The sequence below is a fragment of the Aspergillus pseudonomiae genome, assembly GCF_009193645.1.
Source record: "Aspergillus pseudonomiae strain CBS 119388 unplaced genomic scaffold BDV37scaffold_26, whole genome shotgun sequence".
Lineage (NCBI taxonomy): Eukaryota > Fungi > Ascomycota > Eurotiomycetes > Eurotiales > Aspergillaceae > Aspergillus > Aspergillus pseudonomiae.
Genome location: NW_022476018.1, coordinates 167,343 through 195,294, shown reverse-complemented (window position 1 = coordinate 195,294; position 27,952 = coordinate 167,343). Strand labels below are relative to the sequence as shown.

Here is a 27,952-nt window from a genome sequence, read left to right as displayed (position 1 = left end):
CGAGGCACCAACAAATAAACATACTTAGTAATTCTTCCACTAGACAGTGAAATGGATACCGGAACGATGCACTGGTTACTCGGTAGTGGGGTGTATCTACCAAGACGACCCCACATTAGTACCGCTTATATCCGTGCCGCTTGTACCTCGACACATCTCCGTACCCGAATGATTGTGAGATAGTGGTTAACATGCCTCCCAGCAATCCGGCCAGGGCACCTGTTGGCCGCGGCAAGACGTATAAACGCGGTTATGTGGCTTGTGTGAGTTGCCGCGCTCGCAAGGTCCGATGTATTCTTGGTGATGAGCCACCGTGTGCTAAATGCGAGCGGGAACATCGCGAATGTGTGTTTGAGACGAGCCGAAAGGCGGGGAAACACCGACAGGCTCCAAGATGGTCACTAGTACAGGATCATGTCCCAGAGAGCTCGCATGGACAGAGCGTCCAGGAGCGACTGTTACACACTTGGCACCAGGACGCAGATAGGACACCAAGGGTGTTATCGAGTCCCGTATCTGAATCGGACCCACTTCAGGTAACAGATTCTGACACCCATGGGAACCCATCCTTGTCTGGCCGAGTAATGGCGACAATTTTGGCGCGACCCAGCGATGCGTTGGATGTGCTGTTCGATGCTGCTCGGCCCGATATAGGCGAATCGCCATCGTCCCAGACAAGGGAACAGGGAGGTACGACCACAAACAAGACCCAAATAGTTGTCTCTGCAAGCGGGCTAGTCTCGGTCTTCGGTCTATCACACCCTAGCGAATCTGTCCTGGACCTGTGGGACAGGTGTCGATTTGTACGGCAAGGATGGTTCACGGCGCAAGAAGCTGTAACGTACATAGACTTGTATGTCAATTCACCGAAATGGGTGCCTTGGACGTAGAGAGGTATATGCTAACGGATCCAGGTTCTATAAATATCTGGCACCTCTTTCTCCTGTCCCTACAGTGGCATATCGTGATCATAAAAACCATGAGCAGTTGATAGTTGAGGAGCCCATGCTCTGCTGCACTATGTTAATGATAGCTTCACGGTATTTTGTTTTACCGGGAGCTGGTGGAATCTCTCGGAGCCATTTTATTCACCACCGGTTATGGCAGTACTGTGAACTGTTAATCCGCCGTATTATGTTCGGGCAGGAAAAGTACTCTACCGCCAAAACCAGGATTGTTGGGTCAATTGAAAGTCTTATTTTGATCTCGGACTGGAATCCACGATCTGTTCATTTCCCGCCTGAGACAGAGGGCTGGGACGGCGAGCTGATCTCACCGGCATACGACCGCCAGAATCGACTTCAAACAAATGAAGACGCTCCCCTTGTTAGATGGCGTGAGGATGTGTTTGAGCCTGCAAAGCGATCGGAGCGCATGTCGTGGATGCTGCTTGGTGCCGCGGTCACTCTTGGTTACGAACTGGGTGTATTCGCCGACGGGTACTCCACTACTCCCCTGTTGGCCAACTCTCAGACGGTTCGAGTGCATCGAGCCCGGAAGTTGCTCTACAGCTATGTTACCCAGATGGCTGTTAGGATGGGCTGCCCCTCCCCTATCCCAGACAATATCCTCTTCGCCCCGGACCCATCGCAAGGAAATACAACGGAACTCATAAATAGGCAATGGGAGGTGTATATGAAGTCATGGACGGAATTGACTCGTCTGATGAAAACAGCATCCGCCATGTTCTTCCAGTCAATTTCTCATGTAAAACAGCAGTTATCATCCGGTCACTACAGTACTCTCTTACAACATTTTGCGCCGTCTTTAGCTCGATGGCATGATGAGCTTGAGAAGTCCACCGGTATTGTGTCTTTCTCCACCCGAGGATTTAGTGTACATACTAATGAATATTGAGGCAGATACACACAAATCCCTTAGGCCATTGTTATTAATCGAATACCATCACCTCAGAGCGTACACCAGTGCCCTCGCCATTCAAGCTGTGGTCGAAAGGGCTGTTGCAAGGGGGGTTAGCTGGATTGGGGATACCAGCCGCGAATCTCTCGATGGATGCGTTCTACCTCACGACCAAGATTTTATTCGTGATGTTATTCTGAGTAGCAGTAAAGTTCTGGAGATTGCCACTGATATGGCAACCAAAGGCATGTTGCGATACGCGCCACTCCGAACTCTCGTGTGTGTCACCTCTTCATCAGTCTATCTCCTCAAGGCCATAAGCCTTGGGGCGCACCATACTGATCTACAGGCCTCTCTCCATACGTTAGATCAATGCATCTCAGCTTTGCGGTCGTCCGGTACAGACGACATGGACTTTTCACTGCGCTACGCGACACTGATAGAGAAACACGTCGATCGCTTTCGGGCGAATTTTATCTCTGACCATGTCATGACTATGCATCCAGATCACCGTCGCTATAACGCACAAACACCAGAGTCCTTGACACAAGCACAGCCGCGGGAGCAGCCTCTTATGCACGATGCGCCCAGCAGCTACTCAGCCCAACAGTCTACCGATGCTCTTGTCATGCCGGAGATGAATTCATGGTGGGCTCAGCCGTTCGACCCGAATATTGCGCCGTTTAATTTCAACGGCGAGGGTGTCTCTATAGGATTGGAGTTGGATTCGTTAGATTTCTTGTTGAATTTACCGCAGGTGGGAGGCGAGTGAAATGTGTATCTTGTAGCAAATATAGTAATGAAAAATAACAATTGATCCCATTATATTCCACGTTCGCATCAGAGAATGTGTCGCGAATGAGCATTTTTTTTCCCGGATAGTAACGGTCGGGGCTCCTCTTCGGCATCTTGTATATACCGCGCTTATCCGAACCGAAACCCAAACAGCTCGGGAAGAACGGTCTGTCTATCTACAATGAAGTTGACGTAATTACTCCAAGTAGCAATCAAAGAATGCTTTGCTATTATGAGCTCCGAGATCGGAGTCATCGGTTTGCTATCACTGTAGATTTAAAAGGTACGAAGTATACGTTCTTCAAATGACGTTCCTCAATCAAGTAGTCGAGATATATATCCACATCCTGCTCTCTCTGATCAACACAACGCATGAACCACAAACCACAGCAATGACAAAGTCAATCGTCAACACAAACCCCTACCCCTTCCACTTCGAATCGAGCACCCCAGTACAAACTGACACCAATGGCAAGACGCAAGACATACCAGTCACTATCCCAAACAGTCGGGGCAAGATCCCTTCCCTCCAAGCCTCCCGACTCCGCAGCATGGTTCTCGAAGCCCACAATGACCCAAGCAAGATCGTCGCCCACGTTTGCAGCTACGATGCCTTGAGCTCCAAGTTGTGCGAAGAAGCAGGATTTCCTGTCGTCTTTCTTGCGGGATATGCCATGGCCTCGGCGTTTGCACTGCCGGATACCGGGTACATCGCTTTCCAGGAAGTGGCAGCCAAGGTGCAGGAGGTCGTGAGGGCAACTAGTGTGCCTGTGCTTGTGGATGGCGATACGGGATATGGGGGACCGATGAATGTGCGGAGGACCGTTGAGGGGTATGTATCTGTCTTTCCTAATGTTATTTAATTATATGATCGTGTGCTGAGGATTTGGGTGAGGTTTGCACGAGCCGGTGCAGCGGGGATTATGATTGAAGATCAGACGTGGCCAAAACGTGAGTTTACCACTAATATATAATAGCTGCATGTTGAAAGGCAACGATGGGACTAACGACCTACAGGCTGCGGCCATACAAGAGGCAAAGCCGTCGTCTCCCGAAGCGAAGCCTACGCCCGCTGGCGCGCAGCTGTCGACGCCCGTAACGAAGGCCTCGATGTCTGGATCATGGCGCGAACCGATAGTCTCATCCATGGCTACGACGAAGCATTGGCAAGAGCTCGGGAGGCTATCAAGATTGGCGTTGACTGTGTCTTCGTCGAAGCTCTCCCCGACCGTGAAACAATGTTGCGCCTACGAAAGGACCTCGATTTCCCTGTCTTTGCGAATATCATTGAAGGCGGGAAGACGGAGAACCTCTCAGCGAAAGACCTGGCCGAGCTGGGATACTCTGCCGTTGCGTATCCTTGGACGTTGGTGGCGGCGAAATTGAAGAGTATTCGGGAGACCCTTGAGGCCATTAAGGGGTCGTTCATGGTGGGCAAGCCGCCTACAGTTTTGTCGTATGAAGAGGTTTGTGAAGGGGTCGGCTTCAATAGGTATTACGAGATGGAGGAGAAATATCAGTATGATGGGTCGACCACTGGGAGTAATGGATACCAGTGGGCTTGATTAAGAGTCATATTCCACGGACATCGGAGAGATTATCAGATGAGATTATAATGCTTGAATAATATAGTACTCGTTGCATAGGGTGTGGCTATTGGATAGCTGAATCACTACGTACTTAGTAAATGTCAACCTACGTGGTATGCTGAAGGGGATGGATCCGCGAAATGCTTTGTACCTGGGTCTTACTGATTGACTCTTAAAGTTAGAAGAACCAGAAACCCTATTTTCATTTGACCAGGGCCTATGGGGTTAGTCTGGAGTGCGAGGACTTGGGTAATGATGTTCCTCTCTAAGCTTTAAGCATTCTGGAGGATCATTGATTCATTAATTTCTTTTTGATATCCGATATGCGCATAATAAATATACAATGGTGATTGAGCGGGGAAGGTCATGTTATGGCCCGGATTTTAATCCAACGAGGCCAGATGAGCGATATATGTGGTCTGAGTTAAGGGAAGCCAACTTCTAGTTGACAACTCTTTCACTGTTCGCCGACCGCAACCACGGGCTGGGTCGAGCAGTGTACGACACCGCCAGCTAATGGGAGGGCACGGACAGGAACCGGGGTGACTTTATGTTCAGGGCACAACTTCTGCAAAGTAGAAAGTGCCGCTGAATCCGCGACCGGATCCCCAAATTGAGGGAGGATGAGGCCGCCATTGACAAAGTAAAAGTTGACATAATTCGTTGCCGGATCAGGGTACGATAAAGATCCAAAGATAGTGGGATCCGGCTCGTCCACGATATGGACCTCAAAGCGACGCCCCTTTGCATCGACTGTCCGGTCCAAAATGTCTCGGATCTCATCGTGCACATCTTGCCAAGGCTTGGGTACACTGGGGTGTGGTTTGGAGAGGACCACCACACCAGGCCGAATAAAGTTAAGCTCGGCATCTGCGTGGACATCGGTGACATCGAGATCCCTCCGCCCGGGGAACCAGATGATCTTCTCAACGCCCAGCAGGCGCTGCAGCTCCTCTTCGATGTCAGCCCGAGACAGACCCGGGTTGCGGTTCTCGTTCAGGACGCTGCTCTCTGTCACAAGGAGGGTGCCATCGCCGTCTAGAACTAATGCGCCCCCCTCTAAGCAGACCTTGGACTCAACCTTAACTACTGGAGCTGGAGAAACGTCGCTCGCGATGACGTTCTGTGCAAAAGCCGCGTTCTCTTTGATCTGGTCCGGTCCCATAATGGGCCAGTCCAGGCTATCTGTAGCTCGATAATGATCGGCGATATCATCCTTCTTGCCCCATTCACTGAATCGAAAGTTGACGGCAAAGCGTTCTTTAGAATGCGCCCCAGTACCATAGACATAGACGGGACCGGTGTCGCGGACCCACAAATGATTCGTGCTGAACGGAATGATGCTGATGTTCGAATCTGTGCCGTTAAATTTGGCAATACTTTTGGTAACCAGAGTTTGTGCCTTTGGAATGTCTTCTGGGCGCGTGTACAGACGCACTCGCTCAAAGGCAGAGATCGCAGAAGCTAAACTGGCGATGTCTTTGCATGCATCCTCGTAGTACTCGGCAGCAATTGAGATCTTGGAGGGAAACCCCAGGATTGTCGCAATATGACGAGCGGTTTCCGCGGGGGCAACATATCTGCGCAGCACTTGGGCCATGGTTTCAAAGTATTTGAAGCATGTGTATAAGATCGAGTGAGGTCTTGATTAAGTGGGGGTTTATTAGGGTGCGGCGGAACCCGTGGATTCCGGATGGCACGTGAGTGTGGCAACCGTGACTTTACGAAGTGAAAAATGGAGTGTCCGGGATTCTGGTCGTATTAACGGCAGATTGATAAATCCTGGCTAGGTACGTTTTCTTTTATCTGTGGGATGATGGGTAATATATAGTATCTTGGTAAACATGGATTGTCAGACACTGGGTTGTGAACGCGTCGAAATTGGTCGGCAACTCCTGCCTGATATAGAATATATAGTCGCCTAGCGGAAAGTTATCATTGAGTCAAGTACCGAACTTGCGCTCGCAATGCAATGAATCTAATGCCATTTGCCGTCTATTTCCTCTCTTCTCTATAGTAAACACAAAAGGCGCATTGCTCAATGTTCCATATTAAGTACACGGGGATACAGCCGACATGTTCTAGATCCCGTGCAATACAACTGGTTATATCGGAACAAGGCGCATTGTGGCATTCACGGAGTAAGCAGTTAGACTTTCGGTTTTATTAACACAGGAAATATAATGTCTATTGTCACCAGTTGACGTTTGTGGGAACCCGAAGAGATTGCCCTTCAAGAAGGCTTGACAGTTGGCTAGCAACAGTGAACCGAACGTCATCAACTCAGGCAGAGAGAGTGTGGGCCGGCTTGATATGGCCCGACCAATGATTGGGATCTGTCGGAGAGTCCTGCCTCCGTTCGGGTAACGAAAACAAGGAGAATTCCGAGTCAGATTGGCCTCAGCCAGTGCCCTTATCTGCATAAGCCAGGAACCATTACAATTCCAAATGACACTGGGTAGGAAATTATTGTCATGCATTTACTGGAAGTCGACATACTCAGATGTGGCAGGTAGATAGCATGAGGGCAGTCATACTCAAGGAGAGCGTACTGTAAAATTAACCACAGCAACCCTGCAAGCTGCGGGTCAAAAGCCCTGGAAGTAGTAAACATGGAAACCAAGGTCAGCTCTAATCATATACTCTACCCCAGAAAGAGGTATAGAATACAGGGACTGGGGGTAGGAAGGGATATATTGGGCAATAGGAAGTTTAATCGCAGATATTATTACGAAGAGAGAATTGAAAGTGGGTCATTGTCTCGTATTCGTTGCAATATTGATTAGCTCCAAGTGTCTCCCCACTATTCATTTCACAACCTGTCCACCCGTAACAGCCAATTGTATTGGTAGTTCCGTTGGAGTTCTAACTGCATGGCTCCAGAGAACACTGCTCTATAAGTACACCCCGCATCTTGGTCAGGACAATAGTTCTTGCCAATACCATTAGGTGCAGCCGATTTTACCAACAGCTGTACGCGAGAGGAGTTCTGCATAAGCGTGAATAGATAAGTTGGCTTGTCGATTGTTTGGTCCGTGTTCAGCAGCCTGCGGTTCTGAGGGATCAAGTAGCGCTTAGTATCCAGAGGCGTAACGATTCACAATAAGTCCACCCATGGTATCGAGACAATGATGTATACCGCGATTCAATGACGTCCACCATCCAAAACAAACGGATGCAAGTGCTTGAGACGGACGTGCCGGACTAGAACGTGCCACGATCTAACGGATTGTATACGGAAACATGTCGACGCCCTTCATAGCGATCACCCGAGAAACGCCTGCCACATGTAGTACTCATTGGCGCTTCTGGACTTTCAGGGATCGGGGTCTTCGTCGGACTGTCCTTCCCTTGGCGCCATACGCTATGATTGAACGGTGTTATCCTGGTGCTCCTCCGAGTGCACCGCAATGCATGTATCTGGAATGATTATATAGGCTCACAGGCCAGTGCTAATCTACGCACAACCCACGTTCCATCTGGTATATGAACACAATCAACAATGAGTGTTCCTCCTGTTGTCGACAAAAATGTGCTTTCTATCGTTGATCTCCAACGTGAGGCAAGCAGAAACTACCCAAGGTATACCGCGAGTATTATAATGATGGAGCCACGGACATGATTAGGTAGGCTTGTACCAAAGTAAATAGTGGTACGATCATCAAGAATAACTAACCTTCCAGTCCGCGTGACAACATGACTGCCTTCGATCGGTACAAGATCCGTCCCCGTGTCCTCGTAAAGATCCCCGAGATAGACACTTCGGCGGAGCTATTTGGATCCAAAGTCACCTTCCCGTTGGGCTTTTCTCCAACCGCCTTGCATAAGCTAGCACATCCCGAGGGAGAGCTTGTTAAATGTGCCGAAGGTACCCTCTGCTCTCCACGACTTGCGACAACAGTAGACTGACTCTCTCTAGCTGCCGGGTACAAGGCAATTTTCCTTACAGTGGACTGCTCTGTGCTCGGGATTAGATATAACGAGCATCGAAATACCTTCGCACTTCCTGATGGGATGGCGTATCCTAATCTATCACCAGACCCTTCAAAGCCATTCGGGATGGGAGAGGAATGTCCGGATATCGAGTACGGTATGTTTTTCCTTTCCCGCACCATCACCTCTGCAGATAAACCTAACAATATGGAAGACACCGAGATAACATGGACCGATGCAATCCCAAGGCTCCGCTCAATTACCAATATGAAGATTTGGGCCAAAGGTATCTACACCCCAGAGGATGTCGTTCTAGCTATCGAACACGGGGTCGACGGCATCATTATTTCAAATCACGGAGGCCGTCAGCTGGATGGTGTCCCTGCCACAATCGACGTTCTCCGTGAATGTGCGCCGATCGTGGAAGGGAGAATTCCGATCGCAATCGACGGGGGTATTCGGCGAGGATCAGACATCTTTAAGGCCCTGGCTCTTGGGGCACAACATTGCTTTGTGGGCCGTGTCCCTCTGTGGGGCTTAGCGGTATGTTTAATATCTGGTGACCAGTGTATTGACATTAACATTCTATTTAGTATAATGGTAAAGAGGGCGTAGAGCTCGCCATCCAGATTCTTCTCACTGAATTGAAAGTCACAATGGCTTTAGCTGGGTAAGTTGGTGGGCCGATTCTGAGGGGCGGATACTGACACTTCGTACAGTTGCAAAAGTATTAAAGATATTAGTCGAAGTCATCTTGCTACTGTCGACGCTTCTGGGGTCATTTGCAAACTCTAGCTATATACGGAACGTGTAATAGGAATCGTGAAGCGATTAAATTTGCGTTTCTACTTGCAGTATACACATATCAATGAGATGCTGTCTATGCTCTAACCATCCCAGTAAGATTCAGTACTAGTGTCATCGAAACAAATCATCCACTGACTCAAGCGTCGTCTCATCTATCGTCACGTCCTTGGGGGGACGGCTCTTACATCATTCACGGCTGTAAATTGTACGTCGTGAAAATCTTACCGCGGCACAGTCGCTCAGCAAAGTGACTGTTTTGCCCTCTTCCACCAGGGAAGATTGTCTCCCGGTTCCTCTGGAGTATCCTGCTCCATTTCCATAAACCGCCTGCCAGAGTCTAAATCAATCTGGCGGAGCGGGACCAAAACCCACCATTGCCGATTCCACAGTTTCCAGAAAATCATCAGGAAGACGCCGATGAATCCAGCGAGATACTGCTGGAAGAAATTGAATGCGCTAGGAGGGTCTCCGCCCGGTGCCTATTAATCGACAGATTTAGCATTTATCTTTCACGAGGATGGCTACGGCGAACAAAGACTCGGTTTTGTAGAGGTGTAACTTACGTATAGCGCAGAGTAAAACATTGCGATAAGAGATATGGCGGATAGAAAAGCGCCGATGGAGCTTCCCACTGTACCCAAAGAGGACTTCCATGGAATCTCGTCCGTGCTGCGATTCTGGGCCTTGAGAGCTAGACGAAATCGGAGGTGAGCGACGTTGATGCTCAGGTTCATCATCACGGTTGAGACACCAGCAATAGCAAGGAGCCAATTGAATACAGTAAGCCCGGATGATGCGAACTGGAGGTATGCGAGGAAGCCGAAAAGCACTTGAAGAGCAATTGGGGCTAGTGGGCGTCCGGCCTTGTCGATATAGGCGAAAAATGACGGGGCACCTCCATCAGCTGCTAGGGCTTGTAATGTTCTTGTTGAGGCGAATGTAGATGAATTTGCCACACTCAGACTGGCAATCAGGACCACGGCGTTGATGATTGAGGGCAGGACGTGGATGCCAGCATCTTGAATGGCGAGCACAAATGGACTGGCGTTGGTGTTGACTCCCGCAGAGCTGGCTGCGTCATCCGAACCGAGCAACTGTGGGCTATTGTATGGAACATTGAGACCGACGATAAGGAGATTCACAATGTAGAATATCGTTACGCGCCACAGGACCTGCTTTGTGGCCGTGGGAAGGGATTTCTGGGGGTGTTTTGTCTCCGCCGCTGCGAGACCGACCAATTCCGTGCCGCTAAAAGCTACAGCCTTGACAACGGTCAGTACATAGATATGGCCGAGGGCTGTTCTACTTACCGCATTCACAAACACCGCGCAGAACCCTTTAAACCCGTTTGCAAAGGCCCCTGGATCACGCCAATACTTCCCACCAATGTATCCTTGCGGGCTGCCAGGGACACCGCCCGTGTTGATGATGATCCCCAGAATAATCAATCCTATACAGGCTATTACCTTGATGATAGAAAGAACGAATTCAACTGTAACAGCGCTGTGAGTTCAGGGGTTCATTTTCTTTTTGAATGGGGCTTGAGCATGACTTACCCTCTCCATAACCACGTACTCCAAATACTTGAATTATGACCAGCACTATTAGGAAAATACTGACGAAGATTGCGGGGTTTAAACTCGAGTTCCAGTATTCGATTGTCAAACTGGCCGCGGTGATCTCAAAGGGTCTGCGTTTAAATATGTCAATCCTGGAAAACGCAAATCGTAAGGCAGAAACGCTTACAAAGTGACAAGCCAGCCTAGCGAATACGCCCAACCGATTGCAAAGCCCCTGTATAGATCGGGCCTGTTAGTTATCACAAAAGTAAGTCAGTGGGGTTACGAGCCAAACACTAACCAACAAGGATCTATGAACCGAGCGCTGTACTGGTAAAACGCTCCATTAATCGGATACATGATGGCCAGTTCTCCGAGAGACATGATTGTGCACAGCAGCAGAACCCCAACGACAAGATACCCGATCAGGACCGAGGCAGGGCCACCATTTGCAAGTGCTTCACCTGAGCCAACGAACAGACCTGCACCGATTGCACCGCCCTAGTAAGTGATAACCATGAGTTAGTACGGTTCGACCCTTGTTGACTATCCCCTGCCAAGAGTGGATTCTTGCTATACGTATCGATAGCTTCATCGCACGTAGGGAAATCATCGATGGGGACAACATTAACTTACAATAGCGATCATTTGTATGTGTCGGCCTTCGAGGGCCCTCTTAAGAGTATTACCATTTGCTTCCTCAACATCCCCCGCCAAGGCATCGGCAGTGTTCGACGGTTGGTTCTTAGCATCATGGCCTTCTTTGATTTCCTGTTCCGTGCTAGTCATCGTGATACCATATGCTTCACAGCTATGTACAATTGTGAGGTGAAGACTGAATCCAAGATATCCAGTGCAGCTGGGTCGGATACATTGACTGGGGGGTGGGCCACGTCCAAATATACATACAGACGCATGTGGAGCTATAGAAGCAATAATATTACCCCATTGGATGACAATGAAATAGGGCTATATGCAGATCTCGTGCCCTCTTATCAAGCAGGCTTGATTTCTTAGTTGTCATCATTACCCAATACCCAGTTTACGTACGAGGTATTGGATATAAGCCCACCTATTTCCTCTCCACATCGCGGAGGCTACCCAAATAAGAAGCCGAATATGATATCCACAACTGCAAGATCCGGGGAAATGCTATACGAGCTCCCGACCATACTCCGTAAATTCGATCAGTTGTCCACTTTTGCCTACTCCACCAACTCCGCTCCGTTTTCCGCAGTATCCCTCCCGCAATCGGTCTGCTAACGGCCAATTTCTCCTCGTTGATATGTAGGTTCGCTTCTATCTATTGGAGGAAAAAATGGATTGCTGATTACATTGACAGAGACTACATCTTTGCTTGTGCTTTCCAATTTTATCATAATAATTACTGTCTGACTTTCGTGGAAATGGGTCCGGGAAGCAAACCGGAAGTCGATTGCGGGTTGGCACCCTCGTATAGTCCGTCCATTTGCAGCATTCTTGGTGTAATTTACGGGAAGTACCCGCCGCACTCGGCACAGGGAACAAGCCTTTTGCAACCCCGCGTCTTGCATGTCTGTTACTTCGAGCCAATGCTTCCGAAGGGTAGGGCTAAACCATCACGTTACCAAGATCTGATCTACTCCCTACGCGGATGATAGTTGATGTAACGATCTTTTTAGATGGCGAGAACCCAAAGCATATCGTACGAGGCTACCCATATACAATAACATGACCACCTAGACATTTTCTTCAAGTGATCTCGAGTCGGAGGCGACCGAGTCGTTTGGACAGGTATTCCACTTCTACTACATGTAGGACAACCTCACCAAGCTCAGACGCCAATGACATCGTACTCCGGGGTAAGCTTAATAGCGCCTCTGCGTGTATCTGGCATCTTTACAGCAAACCTTGATGTTGAACAGCCCTGATTGTCATATTTACCCCGCGTGAGTCCCACAATTCTACTCATGATGCTCACCGGGCCGGTTACCTACCGGTGAAGATCTCTTGGAGTCCTGGTCTTTTGTTAGCTCCTTTCTAACCAACTGGTTTTATGAGGCACCACTGCATTTCCCAGCCTTGGCGACGGACTGGCCCCACAAAGGTCGCAATCTCCTTCCTTCCACGTCTCTAGTCTCTCTCCATCGAGTTTTGATTACAGCATCCACATTGATGTCTCGGACTCAATCGAGGTGAAATTGGACCAAGTTCCCCTTCCGGTTGCGGCCAGTGGGTATTCTCTCCTTCCCCGCGTCCGCCAACCCACGAAATCAGTGCCCAAAAACTCGAGACTCGGCCAACCCCGCAACCCAGGTTGTGACTACTCTTGGCTACATTCTTCCGCACGCAAAATTACAATGGCCGCGTCTAGCCGGACGTTCCTCGCCTACCAGCACGACTGGAACCTGCTCTCCCTTGACACACCTGTCACAAAAATCTATGGCTTCAATGACCTAGAGGATCCTAACCGCCAACTATTCCCCGCGGGAAATGATGATGACCATGTCATCATCACAGCAAAGACAATCTTCCACCCCCAAGGGGGCGGCCAGCCGTCCGACGTGGGCACGATGACAGGACCCGCAGGAACCACGTTTACGGTGACAGCTGTGCGCATGGATGCGACCGGACAAGGTCAGGTCCTACACCTCGGCCGATTCGGCGACGGTGTATCGCACATGTTTACGCAGGGCGAGACTGTCCGACAAGAAGTCGACGCCGAAAAGCGCCTGCTGCATTCGCGGCTTCACACCGCCGGCCATGTCCTTGGTGCTGCTGTGAGGCATCTTCTAGAGAAGGAGGTCAAGGACTTTGATGAATTAAAAGCGTCGCATTTTCCGGGCTCGGCATCCTGTGAATTTCAAGGTCTGATCGAAGGGAAGTGGAAAGAGCCGATCCAGAAACGGGTAGATGAATATATCGCCGACAAGCGACCGGTCCAGGTTGAGTGGTGGGATGAAGCCATGTTTCGGGAAAAGGGTCTCGAACGATTGATTCCCGACCGGAGCCTGATGCCCGGGGAGAAATTCCGCGTGGTCAACATTGTTGGAACCGAGGTTTATCCCTGTGGAGGAACACATGTCGATACTACGGATCGGTGTGGACCGACTAGCGTTAAGAAGATCTCGAGAAAGTCGGGGAACTCTCGTGTTAGTTACGTCGTGAATTGATTAGGCACATTTCTCCACATGAGTTTCAGTTCTATACACAACCGTACAGAGAGGAACTTGAATTGCAATCGAGATCAAAATATCTCCGATTATCGCCACATCCTAGGGTAGGGTGTGATCACATGGTTATATCTCAAGAAATATATTTTCTGTCGCTTGCACCAACATCTACCATTCCAAATGTCTACTCCGAGATAACTAATTCATCAAGATCGGGACCTAGTCAATACCGTTTAGCTGGCTATTTATGAACATACAGGGAGGGACACAACTTACCCCATCCTTCCTCATACGCACTGAACGTGATGGTGTTTGTGTCGCCCTGCTCGAGAGCAGTATGAAGGGTCGAGGTGAACGGCGTATTCCCACTCCCAGAAGGCAGAAACGCGAGCACATGAGATTGACCATTGACCGTGACGTTGGCGAAGCGCTGGGAGTTGTTTCCATTCGCATACCGGACACGGATGGTGGTCTCTGTTGACGCCTCGCTAGCTATGTTGCTAATTTCCACCGTTCCATCATCAGGGCCACCAATGTAGCCGACAGACTTTCCGCCAGAACAGCCGCTGCAGGAAATAATCTTGGCACCATTGGAAAGGGCATTGTCGGACGACTCCGCTTCGTAGGAGGATCCATCCCCGGCGGAGGACCATGTTCCGTGAAGTGGTAGTACCCAGGCTGTCTCGTCATTCTATCCAAATATGGACATCGTTAGAATTTCAAATTATATCCAAAGCCTGTTAGACAAGGGGAGACTTTAATACCAGTCTAGCAGTGGTGCCTTCAATTGTCAAGGGGAGCCAAATGTAAGTCGATCTCATGAGATTCGAAGAATCCCATCGATCACCCATGTACCTGTGGAAATTAGAATATGCTGTCTTACAGTGCATTTTGCTGGATCCGCTTACATGACAGAGTCGCCGACTCCCAGGATGAACGTCGTTTGAGACTCGAACGTGTTGGCTCCACTTGGCGCGAAGTCCTCCCAGTCTGTCCAGGGCCCACTGAGATTTGTTGCAGTAACATATTTATTGTCGTTGTTGGCTGCTCTACTAGTCAGCAGGACTTCTCACATTGTGCTGGGCGACACGTCATAACGTACACCATCCTACATCACCTGTTAGCCAACGACATGGGTTTTCGGACAAGGGAGGTGGAAGAATGACCTGTTAACTGAGATCCAAATAAAAAGTATACTCCGTCCTGTTTGTATAAAGCTGGGGCCTCCACATGTTCTGCGAAGAGATGAATCGTTTCGGTCACGTTGGTGAAATCGTCTGTCAGTTTGTTGATCCTCAAACCATTCGGACGCTGAGAGGTGTTTAGTTATCTTGATATGCAAGTCTCCCTTAACTCCACTAGTCACTCACATCCTCCGTTAAAAGATATCCCGTACCGTCATCATCCTTATAAAGACCCATATCTCGCGATTGATATCCGAGAGGCTGGAACGAACCCCTGGATACGCATCCATAAGTCCCAGGGCCTGATGCAGTGCGAGTTGCGGACAGGTGTACTTACAAATATTCATATGTGCCACAGAGGCTCGAAGATGTTGCAACACCGGTCTTTGCCTCGCCATAGTCACTGCTATCGATGTGCATCCACAGTACATACTTGGATGTGGCGTCATTGTAGATCACCTTCGGTCGCTCGACGATGCGATCGGGGCCGAGGTCTCCACTGCTCTGTCGGGAAAGGAGCTCTCCGACAAATGTCCACTCCACCAGGTTCTGTCGTGGAGAGTATTAGATGCAATGTAAATCATTTTGGTAAACTCCTTTTTAGTAGGCACCTACCTTGCTCGAGTAGCAATTGACGGACTGAAAGGCGCTTCCGTCCAGCTTGTTCTCGCCAATCCAGTAGTACGTCGAATCGACTTCGATAATCCCTGATTTCCATTATTATGAAACTCGGTGTTACAGGATAGCTAGATGGCTTGTATGCGCTATACCTCCACCATGGGCCTGGACATGTTGGTTGGTGCCGGCCGCCGTCCACGTAGCACCAGGAACCTATGCTTAAGTTAGCATCAGAACTATACTAACTCTGCCGCGACTGAATGCTTACGATTTGTAAGGATGCTGCAGCCACAGCTGCCTGGCCTAGGCCCGCGATTAAGAAGCCGAAAATCATACCTTTGACGACTTCTATCTGTGTGGACTCTCTGACAAGAACAAGATCAAGCACTGCGTTTGGAGCTGCGCTTCGACGCAATATTTAAACAGGCTGCGCAGTGGTAAGACAACAGTGGAGTCGAGATTGAGGGGTTGTGCTGCAATCTATCTTAGATGATCTGACTGATGCATCATGGCCCACCAACAAGGTACGACTGGGTGTCAGAATTACCCGACAAGCTCTCTAATCCTTCCGACTCGGGTACGGAGCAGACTCCGTTAATCATACCGAAGCCCGGCCAGGGTAATTTCTATAACCGCCGCTCACGCAGTAAGAATGGAACTCCTATGCCTTGTGACGCAAGCACCCTATGTACAAGATTATGTAGGTTATCACTTGTTGCTTAGTTTACAAAGCTTCGCTCTCTTTCCGCGCATTAATGCAGTAACAAGTTTCAGCCGAACTGGGAGGTTGCCCTTCTAAAGGCCACCACCAAGCTCGATATCTGTGGCTTTCTCCTCTCGTCTCTATTCTTTCTCTTCCTCTCCCACTATTAAATAATGCGCAGGTATGTATAGGACCATTGCAGGGTTGGAACAGACCAAATGGTAAAACAAGAAACAATCAATAGTGCCGTAACACTGTCCTACGCAAGCCGGACAACAGCTACGCTTCCTATTTTCGTTCAATGAAAGGGTTTCAAGTATGTCGGAATCCCAATAAAGAAGTGACTTCTGTACTGCTGAGATATTGCATGATGTAGTCGGCAGTAAAGTAAATATTGAAAACATTTCAGAAGTAAATGAAAGGTGGCTGGTGGCTTTAAGCGCCAGAGCTCCTCCAATTCCACATTCCGCTCTCTCCTGCCCTTTCTGTCTCAACTACACGCCCTGTTATGAGCGATCGGAAAGTCCGATAAATCGACCTAATCCATTGGGAGGCAGCCTCGCCCCTCGGCTCAATGCACCCCGATGGCCAAGATAACTCGGACCGTAACGAACAAGTCTCTGACTCGGAAGTCTGATGATCGACAGTCCACATCGGGTGCTCCCCAGATTCCCCGCAGGACGATGGGAACTGTGTGACTGATACCCCACATTATTCATGCAGGGAGGCCGGCAAATTCCGCCGCCCCTGGGAGGAGTCGTCAAATGTAGGTGAAATGAAGAGCATCAGGGTAAGCGTTGAACAACGATTGGCCCAGCGTTTATTGGAGAACGGCTCCAGAGGTACCCTGAGCATGGCGGAGGAAGTATTTGCTGTAGCTAGATGGCAGGGACCTTCGGTGGTCGGGTGAATATCATGCGGTCATATAGGGTTGCTGTGTGTTTCGGAATGGTATTTGAACACAGATCTTGTCAGTGATCATAATACCCACTTCGTAGTCTTCAGGCAATAGGATCCCTATGTGGAGACTGACCTGAACCAGTCTTTGTCTTTTTGTTTTCGAAAGGATGGCAGTCTCGATATCGCAGCTATCGTTCGAGCACCACCGCGAAGCGTTGGGAATTGCGGAGTCCAAACCTCGCATCTCTTGGCGATTCGAGGGTGTTGCACCGAACTGGACACAGTCCGGTTATGATATTGAGATACTACGAAACGGCGTGCCACAGGTTTTCTCTGTTGACTCGTCCGACTCCATTCTCGTCCCATGGCCAGACACTGCTCTGGAGACAGCCGAGGAGGCTAGAGTCCGGGCACGAGCCCATGGAAATCAGGACCAAGCTTCTACGCCATGGTCTGACTGGGCGTCAGTCGAGCCGGGGCTATTGAACGAGACGGACTGGGGTAGCGCAATCCCAATTGCTGCTGACCGCGAGACTGAAGTGAACGGACCTAAGCGTCCGATATACTTTAGAAAGTCATTTGCGGTGGACAAAGAAATCGAATCTGCAAGGTTGTATATCACCGCACTAGGGGTCTATGAGGCTGAGATCAACGGACAAACAGTGGGCGACCGCGTTATGGCACCCGGGTGGCAATCATACAATAATCGACATGTCTACGATACCTATGATGTGACCGACCTTATCAAGCAAGGCAACAACGGAATCGGCGCTACCGTCGCAGAGGGCTGGTTCTCTGGCATGCTTAGCTTTGGTAACCAGTATAGGAATAACTACGGAGACACAATCGGTCTTCTTTCCTTGCTTGTTGTTATGCTGGAAAATGGTACCAAACTCGAGATCCCGACCGATGCATCTTGGCAGGCAAATACCGGTCCCACAGTGTCTTCTGAAATTTATAACGGGGAGACCTACGACTCACGGCTTGAGGCCCGGATTGCTGGATGGTCCTCGGGATCGTTCAACGGTACCAATTGGCTGGCAGTCAAGAAATTGCCCGCACTGAAAGGGAAGCTCACTACCCCTGACGGCCCACCAGTCAGGAGGGTTGAGGAGGTTAAGCCTCAAAGAATCTTCAAGTCCCCGTCAAACAAAACGCTCCTCGATTTCGGTCAGAACGTGGCTGGTAGGCTTAGGATTTCGGTATCCGGGCCGAGAGGCACAAACATCACTTTCCATCATGCCGAAGTCTTAGAAAATGGTGAACTTGCGCTTCGGCCACTGCGCTTTGCCAAAGCCACCGACTCGTTTATTCTGAACGGCAATGGTATCCAAACTTGGGAGCCACGGTTCACTACGCACGGCTTTCGGTATGCACAGGTGGACGGGTGGCCGGAGACATCGACACCGCTGGACGGAAATTCCATCACAGCCGTCGTTGTGCACAGTGACATGGAACACACTGGCTGGTTTGATTGCTCCCATGCGCTCCTCAATAAATTCCACCAGAACGTCCTATGGTCAATGAGAGGCAACTTCATTTCTATCCCGACGGATTGCCCGCAACGCGATGAGAGATTGGGGTGGACTGGAGATGCACATGCCTTTGGGCCTACTGCTGATTATCTCTACAATACTGCTGGGTTCTGGCGAAGCTGGCACCGCGATGTTTGGTCTGAGATGCAGGTAAACGGATCAATGAGTGTACCACCCTTTGTCCCTATTGTTCCGCCAAACGCAGACTCGAAGCAGGGAGCTGCGGCTGTCTGGGGCGATGTCACCGTTGCTGGGCCATATAACCATTATCAAGCTTATGGGGACCTGGATATACTCGCAGAGCAGTTTGCGCAGGCCCGGGGCTGGATCGATACTGGTATCCCTCGTGAAGATACTGGCCTTTGGGATAGAGACAGCTTTCAGTACGGGGACTGGCTGGACCCGAAGTCACCCCCAGACAACCCGGGTGATGCCACCACGGCCACCCACCTTGTTGCCGACGCCTATTTAGTGCGAATGACCGAGCTTCTTGTCAATATCTCCTCTGCCCTTGGCCATGATGACTTGGCGACAAAGTACCGTGAACAGCACACCAACTTGGTCGATGAGTTCCGGAAGGCATGGCTGACGGATGGTGCGATGGCAAACCAGACTCAAACAGCATATGCTTTGGGGTTGCACTTCGGCCTTTTTACAACCGAAGAGGAGCGATCCGCAGCCGGTGATACCCTGCGCAGCATAATCGCTGACAATGACTACCTCGTTGGCACTGGCTTCGCGGGCACCCCTCCCCTAGGATTTGCTTTGGCTGAGATTGGCGCTACAGACGACTTCTACAGCATGCTCCTTCAAACAAAGGTCCCGTCGTGGCTATATCAAGTGGTCCAGAATGGAACTACGACGTGGGAACGCTGGGACAGCCTCTTGCAGAATGGGTCTGTCAACTCTGGCGAAATGACAAGTTTCAATCACTATGCCTTTGGGTCTGTTGCGGATTGGATTCACCAAGTTATTGGGGGCCTTGCTCCTGCGGAGCCTGGGTGGAAAAAGATAAAGATTGCGCCCGTTCCGGGAGGTAATATTACCAGTGCCAAGTCTCGCTTTATCAGTCCCTATGGTGAAGTCAGTGCCAGGTGGGAGCTGAATGGGGATAGCTTTGACTTGGAGGTCACCGTTCCACCCAACACAAACGCTGTCATTACATTGCCGTATGGGAATGTGACGAGAGAGGTTGGGTCGGGGCAATATAAATTCCAAGCATCCAGGTAGTACTAGCAGTCCCAGTAGTTTTAGGACCTGAATGGCGGTGGACAACATCCTAGCTATCCATATTTGTACTGCATTCCCCGTCAGGGTCAGTGAATATTCATTATGCCGAGAGCAGGGAATTCAAATTGTAGTTCATCTCTTCCATCCATATCCCAAATAGCTATTTATATCCACATCCATATAGTAGATGGCCATGACAATGCCCAAAGCCTGCATCTCTTGTGAACTGCATATCTCGAATTACCCGCAAGGAAAAGACATAAATTTCAATACCAACAGCCTGAGCACTCGCGTACCGTACGAGCCAGGGATATTGTGAAGAATCAGTGTGAATGCTACATGTGTTCACTTGCTAATCCTAGATTAAATGGTGATAGAGTGCTCGCTTATAGTGACTTCCCACATTCTGTATTCCTCAGGCAGTGGCCCCTTGAATGTATATAAAAACTTAAATATATGACTACATAACACTCCCTTCCACTACGATCCAGTAATAAGGTCCGTATGAGCGTTTTCTTCTATTGTGGACACATTGTCGGCGTTGCCTCGCAGGTTTCTACCATACAGTTTCAACAGAAATGCGTACAGCTTGCTCTCGGTCGTTGGGTACACGCATCTCGAAATCCCCTTACCCGGGTCCTGTGAGTGATTGTAGAGGGTCAATGCCGTACTTCTCGCGGCCATGGCAACCCCCTTCTCGGAGCGCAGATCCGTTGCTGCGGTCTTGACGCCAATGCAAGCCAGCCTCCTCAAGTTTAATTGATTGTCAAAAGTGTGATATTACGCTATGTACTGATGCGGGTGGGGTGGAACCTCCAACACCCCAGCCTTGGGATCAAGGCCAAAAGATGCACGGCTGTTTAATTGTCTCTCAGAGATAAAGATTTGCCCAGACTATGAAATTACAGTGGACACTGATGATCCTCACAACAAGCCCCTCCCATCTATGGGTTTTTCCAGACGCGATGGGTGTTCAATATGGAGCAGATGATGAAAACAATGTAAACGCGGCACTTGTACTGTTTCTCGAAGCCATTGCGAATCTGCTGAAGCCGCGCAGTGTTGAATGGTCAATGAAGCGTGTTGTACTCAAGGCAACGTTTAATTCTGCCTCGTACACCGTGGGGACCGACGGGGCTTTATGGACACGGCTAGGGAGGAGCCTTCGAGCCCTTCTAGAGGTCAAAAAAGTACAACGGAACCAAAGCGTATCGACAGATACAAAAATCACTGCGCAAGAGGCCGCGGAGATGGTCGGGTGGCTAAAACAATTTCCTGGGGATGCTGAGATGCTTTTAAATGGAAAGTGAGTCTTATCCAACTTCCACTTTATAATGGCAATTACTCACGTATGAAGCCGAGTCCTCATATCACAAGATGCGAACCAAATATTTCTTTCTTTTGCCCAGGTAAACCGGCAATATTATGACTATATCAAAAATGGCAAGGTCGCAGGGGACCCTTTCCTCTCTATCCGGAAACGGGGCCCATGAGTGGTCGATAGCAACGGCCATATGAAGCACCTGGCCATTATATTGGCATCGTTGATTCTTTTACTCGAGAATTAATAAAAGGCAGGTTTAGTTTTAACTAAATTTGCATCGTACCAGTTTCAACTCACATAGTATTATAGTCTTGTTCAATCAGTGCAAGCAGGTCATAAACATTTGTAACTAAACTACTATAAGAAAACTACCGTTGGGCGGAGCGATGGTTAAACATCCGGTCCTGTCACTGCATAGTCCCCGTCAACATTGGGGTATTTCTGTTCTCAGGAATAGCATGTGCACTATCTCACGCCTGTCCTTCAAGTGGAAGAGTGCCCGAAAACAGGGCTTTGAAGTATTCATCCATCCAGTTGAAATCATTAACGGGCCCATCGCTCACAGTGGGGTCGTCAGTAGTGTCATTCTGCTTGTCGTTGCTGGAACCTTTGTCCTTGTGTCCTATTCCAGGTAGGCTGGGCAGCTTGGACGCTATATCCTTGGCTGTCTCCTTGGCGTTGTCCACGAGCTTCTTCCACTCACTTTCATCCTCTGACCTCGCAGTCTCTTTCAGGGCTTGCTCAGCCAGTCTAAAGCTCATGTCTGGGCCGACCTCATCCAGAGTCACTTGATCGGGGACGAGCTCCGCTCCTACCTGGTCATCCAGGCGGTGGTCATTTCCTTCGACCTTACCATCTCCAACAACCTCCATATCAGCCTCCAGGATGACAATTTGGTCCTCTGGTCTCCCAGAATCCAAGGCCTTGCCAAGTCCATCGGAAGACTCGCCTATCAAGGCCTTTAGTTCATTGGCGATAAGAGCCTCTGAATCCAGATCCACCTGTTCGTTGCCGGGTTCAGCAACCAAAGCAGCTACCTTCATTCCACCGGTAGGAGGACGGGAGAGGAACTTAGGACCGAGGGCAGTCTTCTCCCATCCATCTGGCAGGTATTCCCGAGTCTCCTTAGCGCTATCTTTGATAGCCTCCAGGAGCTTCAGCTGCAGATCCACCCCGGGACAGAGATTCCTCCAGGTATCCACGAATGAGTCCGGGTCAGCGATAGCCGTCCAGATCAACGGGAACGCAATAGCCGCAATGGGCCCAATGCCGGGGATGAAGCCGACAGCAATAGTCAAAGAGTTCTTCAAGAAGTTCTCCAACCAGTCCTGCTTTTGTGGGGCAGGCTTCCATTGGATACTCAGGCCAAAGTTTGCACGGGCAACCTGAGCCCAGTCAAAGTCTGTGTCGTCGTTAAAGCTTCGCTCGAGCTTTGGGCTTGCCACAATATCACTATCGACAATAATGATATTCTTCGAGGTGAAGGCATTTTGAGCACGTAGCTGGCGGGGCAGTGAGAGAAGATTAACAAGGCCGTTGATATTGAACCCCACGGTCAAGCTACCCCAGTCCGGCAGGCCGAGTGTCTTCTTCAGGGTCACCGGCTTCCAAAATGTTTTGGGGTTCTTCGCATTGCCCATGTGATGAAACATATTGACATTGGTGTCTGCAGCAGCAAGGTTGACATGCACAAATGTGCAAAGTTCCGGATGGTCTTCAGACGCTTGGTGTGCTACTGGGATATAGATGCCTCGGATATTGGTCAGGCGCTATTGAGATACAAAGCAAGTGCAGCAGTTAGCATCAACAACAGGTGACTGGGAGCAGGTGTACTGACATCAATGAAGACCCAGCCTTCCTGCCTCTTGGGCATCGGCATGATCATGAACCAGGACTAGAAAGTGGCTGTAAGTAAGTTATGGCCACCAAATTACGAGACACATGCGAGGCTCACCTCCATAGCTCCACCCTTCATCTGGGCCTGCAGCCGGTCGACATTTGTGCAGAGATTATGCTGCATACGGCGCTGTTTCCCTTTAGAGTAGTGCGACCCGTAAACGAACGGCAGCTGTGACCAGCTTCCGATGTAGGGACCGTTTGTCTTCCTCATAAGCGGCGGTGGCGTCCAATAACTCAGGTCATTCAGGTGGTATGTGGAACGCGGGTGCTTACGAGTCTTGCGTGCGGCATCCCCGGTGTGACTGGGCACGTTCCAAATGAACTCAAGGAGGAAATGGCCATAGAAATGGTCCGCACGATCGGCTTGGTAGAAGTTCTTGTTGCTGGAGTTCAATGCGGAGCGCTTGAAGAAGCACTCGCCTTCGGGGTACGCCAGAGCCATATTTCCGTGTCAAACCTTCAAGTATAGACAATGCGGAAATGGAAAGGTTTTTTAATTGCTGATGTGCTAGGGCTTCTTCTTGAGCATGAGAATCACTGCCTGAAGAGAAGGACTACTCGGGTTTTGAAGGCTGCCTTTATACACATCCGGCTGCCATCTCCACAGGCTTTTTCCCATACTACAGACGTCATTAACTCCTCTTTTCCTGTTAACATGGATAACAATGACATGGTCTCGATGTGGAATATACTATTGTGTGATCGATACCGTCAACTGAAATCTCTCCTTCCACTCTATAATTCGTCAGTACGACGTCGAACTCCGGTATATCCCCTAGGGAAACAGGTTTGTGCTGCAGATTACGGTGATGAAACATCGCTACGCTGATTCTATCGTATATAATCCCTCCTCATAATACTAGACCCGCATGGAGTCTCCTATCTACTGAAAGGGATCATTGGCCGTCACAGCATACATCCCTACCATCTTGAAAATATATCGCAGCCCGTAAATGGGCTAGGTGCTCTAGATTTATAAGGTGGAGACAAAGCAAAATTAGCCTACTTTGTATTCTGAATTCTCCATGGTATACGATAGCACTGATCACCCTCAGACCTACTAGCCGCCGAAATGGGTATATTCGTGCAGCATGGAGTCTGATAGATTGGTCCCAATGTAAAATAAATCATTATTGAACTTTATTCCATAATGTCAGTTTCCCTCTAATCATCGGCTTGACGAAAACGAATTCCAAATAGGTGGCAAAGTTTTCCCTCGGCGGAACTGAGACATGCATATAACCCCTGCACTCTTATCACAAGTAAAGGTTCAGACCCCGCCCCAAGCCCGACTTGTGTTCGTCTCGCCAGCTCTATTGTGGGGTCATACGATGCTCTTGTACCCCTCAGTCCTGACGTTGTTTGATTCCAGTCGTGGCCATTCATTGATTGTTCAAAACGTGAATGCGGGGCCCATGTTCCCTAGGTCTCTAGCAAATAAGTATCCCCCCGTCCGTTCATTATAGATGGACCAATTAGTTATCTCATCTGAGGGGCAGTGACGAAGCAAAAGGGTCTCCTTGCCTACATGGATGGAGACTCGAGAGGGATATCTCGGTATCCTAATGGCATAAGTGGCAACGACTCATGGGACGATTGCCATTCTATTATCCAATCATGGCACCCGATCGTGTTAGAAATCACACAGTATGTAGTAATTCTCACAGCTCTTTAGCAGAGCAAGTTTATCATGTTACACTTGTAGTCGCGACGTTTCATCGATTTCGCACTGGTGGTTCGGCCCGGGCCGAGCGGGACACTACATAGAAAATCAACAAGCTTTGATCGATCAATAATATGGTACTACTAGTAGTATACATTGCATCCTAGCCATGGATATTGTACGATCTCGATGGGCCAATACCTCCGGACCACTGGGAATACATATGTGGTTTATACTTCGGGCCAACTTAAATTATCAATCGTTCGGATTGCTTTCACCAATCGCTGATTTCATGTCCAAAGTATCTCAGTAACAATACTATTCTACCTCCAACATGTAACAGGAGTACGACAGAAGATGAACCGGTCAATTCACTTCGTGATGGAGTTCAATCTAGTCTGGTGCACTTTCTGCCTCCAATACATTAGCTTATCCTCCCCAATCCTCTGACAAGATTACATTTAAACCAAACTTAACTATCCTATATCGAATACTATACAGGATCCATGGTCTTAATTATCTCCGGACAAGTTTCTCATTTACATTTCCTACAGTAAGTCGGCGCCTGTTTTAGTATGAAGGACCCCGTCGCAAAGCGCCATTGCCCAAAGTAAGACATTTGCATTGCGTACAATTACTGTATTTTACATTTACTATCGCTTTTGGTGTATGTATGTACATGTACATACCAACAAGGCCCAGCTCCCACACCTAGATCTAAGCAAATCCCCCAAACCCTCCACACCAATGCCGTTTTCTGTGAACGCCTCACTTAGTCCTGGTAGCAGTGAACAAAGGTCTCAGTCAGGAAGCTGCCGGTAGAGGCACAGTTGGGGCCTTTCCAGAACTCATAGACACAACGGCCAACCTTTGCGTTGCCATTGTTGGTGTCGACCACGTCAGCGTACCATGTTCCATCAGAGCGGGAATTATCCATCGGACAGTTCCCCCCGTTGCGATCTAGAGCGTCATTTAGTAAACAACCTTCTCGTGAAGTTCTCAGATTACATACCGAGCTGATAGCCATTGGGTACGCCAGCGCCAGCAATAGCCATATGACAGAAATTGGGCATGTGGCCGTTCTGTCCAGGACAGCCGCCCGACCCATCCGACGGGTTCAGTCGGGTTGCATCACACTGGTTCACGCCCTTGCCGACAATGGTATAGTAACACATACCAAGCGAGCCAGGGTTTCCCCAGGTGCCGGCGAGGCCTTCGCCGGAGTAGGATCCCAGCCAGAAGTCGTCGAGGGCAAGGACAGTCGTAGGTGCCATTGCCATGGCGAGGCTGAGGAATGCCTTCTTGACGAACATTTTTTCCCGGTGCGAATTGGAATAAATGGATGAGGTGTGAGGAGAGATTGAAGGTGATTGCTTCTATGAGGTAAGATTCCTCGTGAGTGAGAAGATATCAAGCAATACTGAGGTTACAGCATTCCTTATATAGATTTCGGGCGAGGCAATGCTCGCTTTGTTCGGCTAATTTGGTGTTCAGGGATGGAGACCCTGGAAGACCGCTTTGCCGATTCAAGGGTCTCCCCGTGGCTATCTCACTCTGGAATACAATCCGGGTCGCCGAGGAGCTCCACAATCTCTATACCGTGCCATCCCCGGCCCCCACGTACGAGTTGGAATTCCCGTTGGTTGCATCCTGAATGAACTTATCCCAAGTTGCACATGAGTAAAGATACATACTTGGGGTAGTATGCCTTCAAAATTCCCATTCATACCGCAAACTATCAACAATAGAGATGACCACATCCGTGTATGCGGATTGTTGAGGTGTGTTATTTCACAAAAGCTTTCTCACCATTGTATACTCATATGCCACCGTAACATATCGGGTCCATTTACTACTGGACGGCTAGCAACTTGGGAGGTACCGACTGGAGGCGTAAGTATTTGAGACATGTTAGGTTGGGGGCGACATCGATCCTATATCGGCAACTATGGCGAAGGATTCTAGATTCATCAGGCGACTATACATCAGGACAAGACCGGTATGGTACATACATACCACCATGCATGACCTTAGATTCGGCCCTGAGAAAAATATCTTTGTCTCAATAGGGTACCTTGAACAGCTAATAATGATCTTTTACGGTGGCACGCTATCATCGGTAGCCTGGATGTCGGGAATACGCACCCACCAACCATATCTCCCATTCAATGGAGCCTCTGGGATGTTTTCCCCCATATACAGCCACTATATCAGCCTTCCAATGGTCAGGCAAAATTACCGCTATTCCAACGCAACTTATGGAGGTGGGACTTGGGTCTATAACATCCTGAGAAAATGGGGGCTCTAGAGTTACTCCGGAGTACTTCCGTTATTGTTGGAATCAAAGGGGTTTAGATCTGGGGCTCGGGGAGCAAAATTTATCTTGAGAAACAAGGAAAGCAACCAGGCAACTCACCCTGCCAATTAACGATTGCAATTAACAAGGACACTTTGATTGGACAACGCGTATGCCGCCTTGGGTTAGGTCGTGGCTGAGGATTACTGCTTCAGGAAACATCCAGCCTTTTCTGGTAATAAAGTGGGCCCAGTTCGATCACGTGTATGGTTGGTCTTGTGATCTGGATCGAGCAGTATCTTGAGGTGTATCTTTCTAAACCGGGTCTGTATCAGTGTTTTCGGTAAGAAGTTAATATGGCAGTTAAGGAGAAGTCTCGCCCCTGTATGGGTTGGATTTCTACTATGAACATCGTAGAGTTATACCGCGGGGAAAGTTCTGAAAGAGAATGACCCAGTCACATAACTAGTCGCAAAAAAAGACCATGCCGCACAATTGCAACTGCCATTCAAACTCTGAATTTGCAGACTTGCAGGTAAACTGCCACTAACACTGCCAATAGCCACAGCCTTGGTGCATACCTTCTAGTCCAGCTTACAAGGCTACTAGTATGTTGGTGGGTCGTCAGTGGGGGGTAATAAACTATCTCTTTGTGATTGGGCAGCTCGTATAGAACGAGTCCTCTGTAAATGATCTAACAGACTAGAACAAAAAGGGATAAAGAAGCTATGCGCTATAAAGGGCTGTCCAAATTGATATAGGGCCAGAGCCTCAGTGTGATGAGCAATACTATGCACTCCGGAGCCTTGGAATTGTTTGGAATATATCGGGCCGCGAATTGGTTCCCCAGGATTGTAGGCAGAGTCAGATCTATACAACTTGATCGGTCTTCACTAAATCCACAC

The 27,952-nt window shown here is 49.2% G+C and overlaps 11 protein-coding genes across 11 annotated transcripts; 6 read left to right on the top strand and 5 right to left on the bottom strand.

Moving 5' to 3' along the window:
- Nucleotides 1–191: 191 nt before the first annotated feature.
- Nucleotides 192–2,632, top strand: BDV37DRAFT_293399 (uncharacterized protein; the record flags this gene model as incomplete). The annotated part of the gene is made up of 3 exons (XM_032089404.1): nt 192–853; nt 915–1,804; nt 1,863–2,632. The coding sequence occupies 3 exons, from the start codon at nt 192–194 to the stop codon at nt 2,630–2,632; spliced, it is 2,322 nt and encodes a 773-aa protein (XP_031942340.1).
- Nucleotides 2,633–2,960: 328 nt separating this feature from the next.
- Nucleotides 2,961–4,220, top strand: BDV37DRAFT_282254 (isocitrate lyase/PEP mutase family protein; the record flags this gene model as incomplete). The annotated part of the gene is made up of 3 exons (XM_032086999.1): nt 2,961–3,487; nt 3,551–3,606; nt 3,673–4,220. 3 exons carry the CDS (start codon nt 2,961–2,963, stop codon nt 4,218–4,220), a joined length of 1,131 nt encoding a protein of 376 aa, XP_031942339.1.
- Nucleotides 4,221–4,489: 269 nt separating this feature from the next.
- BDV37DRAFT_246245 (agmatine deiminase family protein) lies at nt 4,490–6,022 on the bottom strand. Its single transcript, XM_032081738.1, has one exon. The coding sequence runs from the start codon at nt 5,842–5,844 to the stop codon at nt 4,702–4,704; it is 1,143 nt and encodes a 380-aa protein (XP_031942338.1). The 5' UTR covers nt 5,845–6,022; the 3' UTR covers nt 4,490–4,701.
- A 1,724-nt stretch (nt 6,023–7,746) lies between these two features.
- BDV37DRAFT_293398 (alpha-hydroxy acid oxidase) lies at nt 7,747–8,972 on the top strand (the record flags this gene model as incomplete). Its single annotated transcript, XM_032089403.1, has 7 exons — nt 7,747–7,776; nt 7,815–7,870; nt 7,928–8,112; nt 8,164–8,316; nt 8,371–8,720; nt 8,771–8,847; nt 8,897–8,972. 7 exons carry the CDS (start codon nt 7,747–7,749, stop codon nt 8,970–8,972), a joined length of 927 nt encoding a protein of 308 aa, XP_031942337.1.
- Nucleotides 8,973–9,223: 251 nt separating this feature from the next.
- Nucleotides 9,224–11,332, bottom strand: BDV37DRAFT_282251 (amino acid permease/ SLC12A domain-containing protein; the record flags this gene model as incomplete). The annotated part of the gene is made up of 7 exons (XM_032086998.1): nt 9,224–9,463; nt 9,548–10,246; nt 10,295–10,476; nt 10,541–10,674; nt 10,731–10,778; nt 10,845–11,044; nt 11,180–11,332. The coding sequence occupies 7 exons, from the start codon at nt 11,330–11,332 to the stop codon at nt 9,224–9,226; spliced, it is 1,656 nt and encodes a 551-aa protein (XP_031942336.1).
- Nucleotides 11,333–13,078: 1,746 nt separating this feature from the next.
- On the top strand, nt 13,079–14,262 carry BDV37DRAFT_246244 (putative alanine--tRNA ligase; the record flags this gene model as incomplete). The annotated part of the gene is made up of 1 exon (XM_032081737.1): nt 13,079–14,262. A coding segment is annotated over exon 1 (595 nt), but the record flags the coding sequence as incomplete, so codon positions are not given.
- BDV37DRAFT_270982 (glycosyl hydrolase family 43 protein) lies at nt 13,880–15,831 on the bottom strand (the record flags this gene model as incomplete). Its single annotated transcript, XM_032084648.1, has 10 exons — nt 13,880–13,914; nt 13,972–14,386; nt 14,460–14,550; nt 14,604–14,760; nt 14,862–15,006; nt 15,066–15,153; nt 15,217–15,428; nt 15,495–15,586; nt 15,650–15,710; nt 15,766–15,831. 10 exons carry the CDS (start codon nt 15,829–15,831, stop codon nt 13,880–13,882), a joined length of 1,362 nt encoding a protein of 453 aa, XP_031942334.1.
- Nucleotides 15,832–17,267: 1,436 nt separating this feature from the next.
- On the top strand, nt 17,268–19,865 carry BDV37DRAFT_293393 (glycoside hydrolase family 78 protein; the record flags this gene model as incomplete). The annotated part of the gene is made up of 1 exon (XM_032089402.1): nt 17,268–19,865. One exon carries the CDS (start codon nt 17,268–17,270, stop codon nt 19,863–19,865), a length of 2,598 nt encoding a protein of 865 aa, XP_031942333.1.
- A 965-nt stretch (nt 19,866–20,830) lies between these two features.
- On the top strand, nt 20,831–21,358 carry BDV37DRAFT_282247 (uncharacterized protein; the record flags this gene model as incomplete). Its single annotated transcript, XM_032086997.1, has 2 exons — nt 20,831–21,171; nt 21,223–21,358. The coding sequence occupies 2 exons, from the start codon at nt 20,831–20,833 to the stop codon at nt 21,356–21,358; spliced, it is 477 nt and encodes a 158-aa protein (XP_031942332.1).
- Nucleotides 21,359–21,503: 145 nt separating this feature from the next.
- BDV37DRAFT_246243 (uncharacterized protein) lies at nt 21,504–23,640 on the bottom strand. The gene is made up of 3 exons (XM_032081736.1): nt 23,144–23,640; nt 23,027–23,083; nt 21,504–22,958 (listed from the first exon to the last, which is right to left on the bottom strand). Exons 1-3 carry the CDS (start codon nt 23,528–23,530, stop codon nt 21,660–21,662), a joined length of 1,743 nt encoding a protein of 580 aa, XP_031942331.1. The 5' UTR covers nt 23,531–23,640; the 3' UTR covers nt 21,504–21,659.
- Nucleotides 23,641–25,481: 1,841 nt separating this feature from the next.
- BDV37DRAFT_101325 (uncharacterized protein) lies at nt 25,482–26,155 on the bottom strand. Its single transcript, XM_032078185.1, has 2 exons — nt 25,764–26,155; nt 25,482–25,711 (listed from the first exon to the last, which is right to left on the bottom strand). Exons 1-2 carry the CDS (start codon nt 26,062–26,064, stop codon nt 25,524–25,526), a joined length of 489 nt encoding a protein of 162 aa, XP_031942330.1. The 5' UTR covers nt 26,065–26,155; the 3' UTR covers nt 25,482–25,523.
- Between the last annotated feature and the right edge of the window lie 1,797 nt (nt 26,156–27,952).

Coding starts and splice junctions, on each gene's coding strand:
- BDV37DRAFT_101325 (XM_032078185.1), bottom strand. CDS start 26,064: ATGTTCGTCAAGAAGGCATTCCTCAGCCTCGCCATGGCAATGGCACCT. Junction 25,712..25,763: donor ACCCAATGGCTATCAGCTCG/GTATGTAATCTG, acceptor ATGACGCTCTAG/ATCGCAACGGGGGGAACTGT.
- BDV37DRAFT_246245 (XM_032081738.1), bottom strand. CDS start 5,844: ATGGCCCAAGTGCTGCGCAGATATGTTGCCCCCGCGGAAACCGCTCGT.
- BDV37DRAFT_246243 (XM_032081736.1), bottom strand. CDS start 23,530: ATGGCTCTGGCGTACCCCGAAGGCGAGTGCTTCTTCAAGCGCTCCGCA. Junction 23,084..23,143: donor TGAAGGGTGGAGCTATGGAG/GTGAGCCTCGCA, acceptor GCCACTTTCTAG/TCCTGGTTCATGATCATGCC. Junction 22,959..23,026: donor AAGGCTGGGTCTTCATTGAT/GTCAGTACACCT, acceptor GTATCTCAATAG/CGCCTGACCAATATCCGAGG.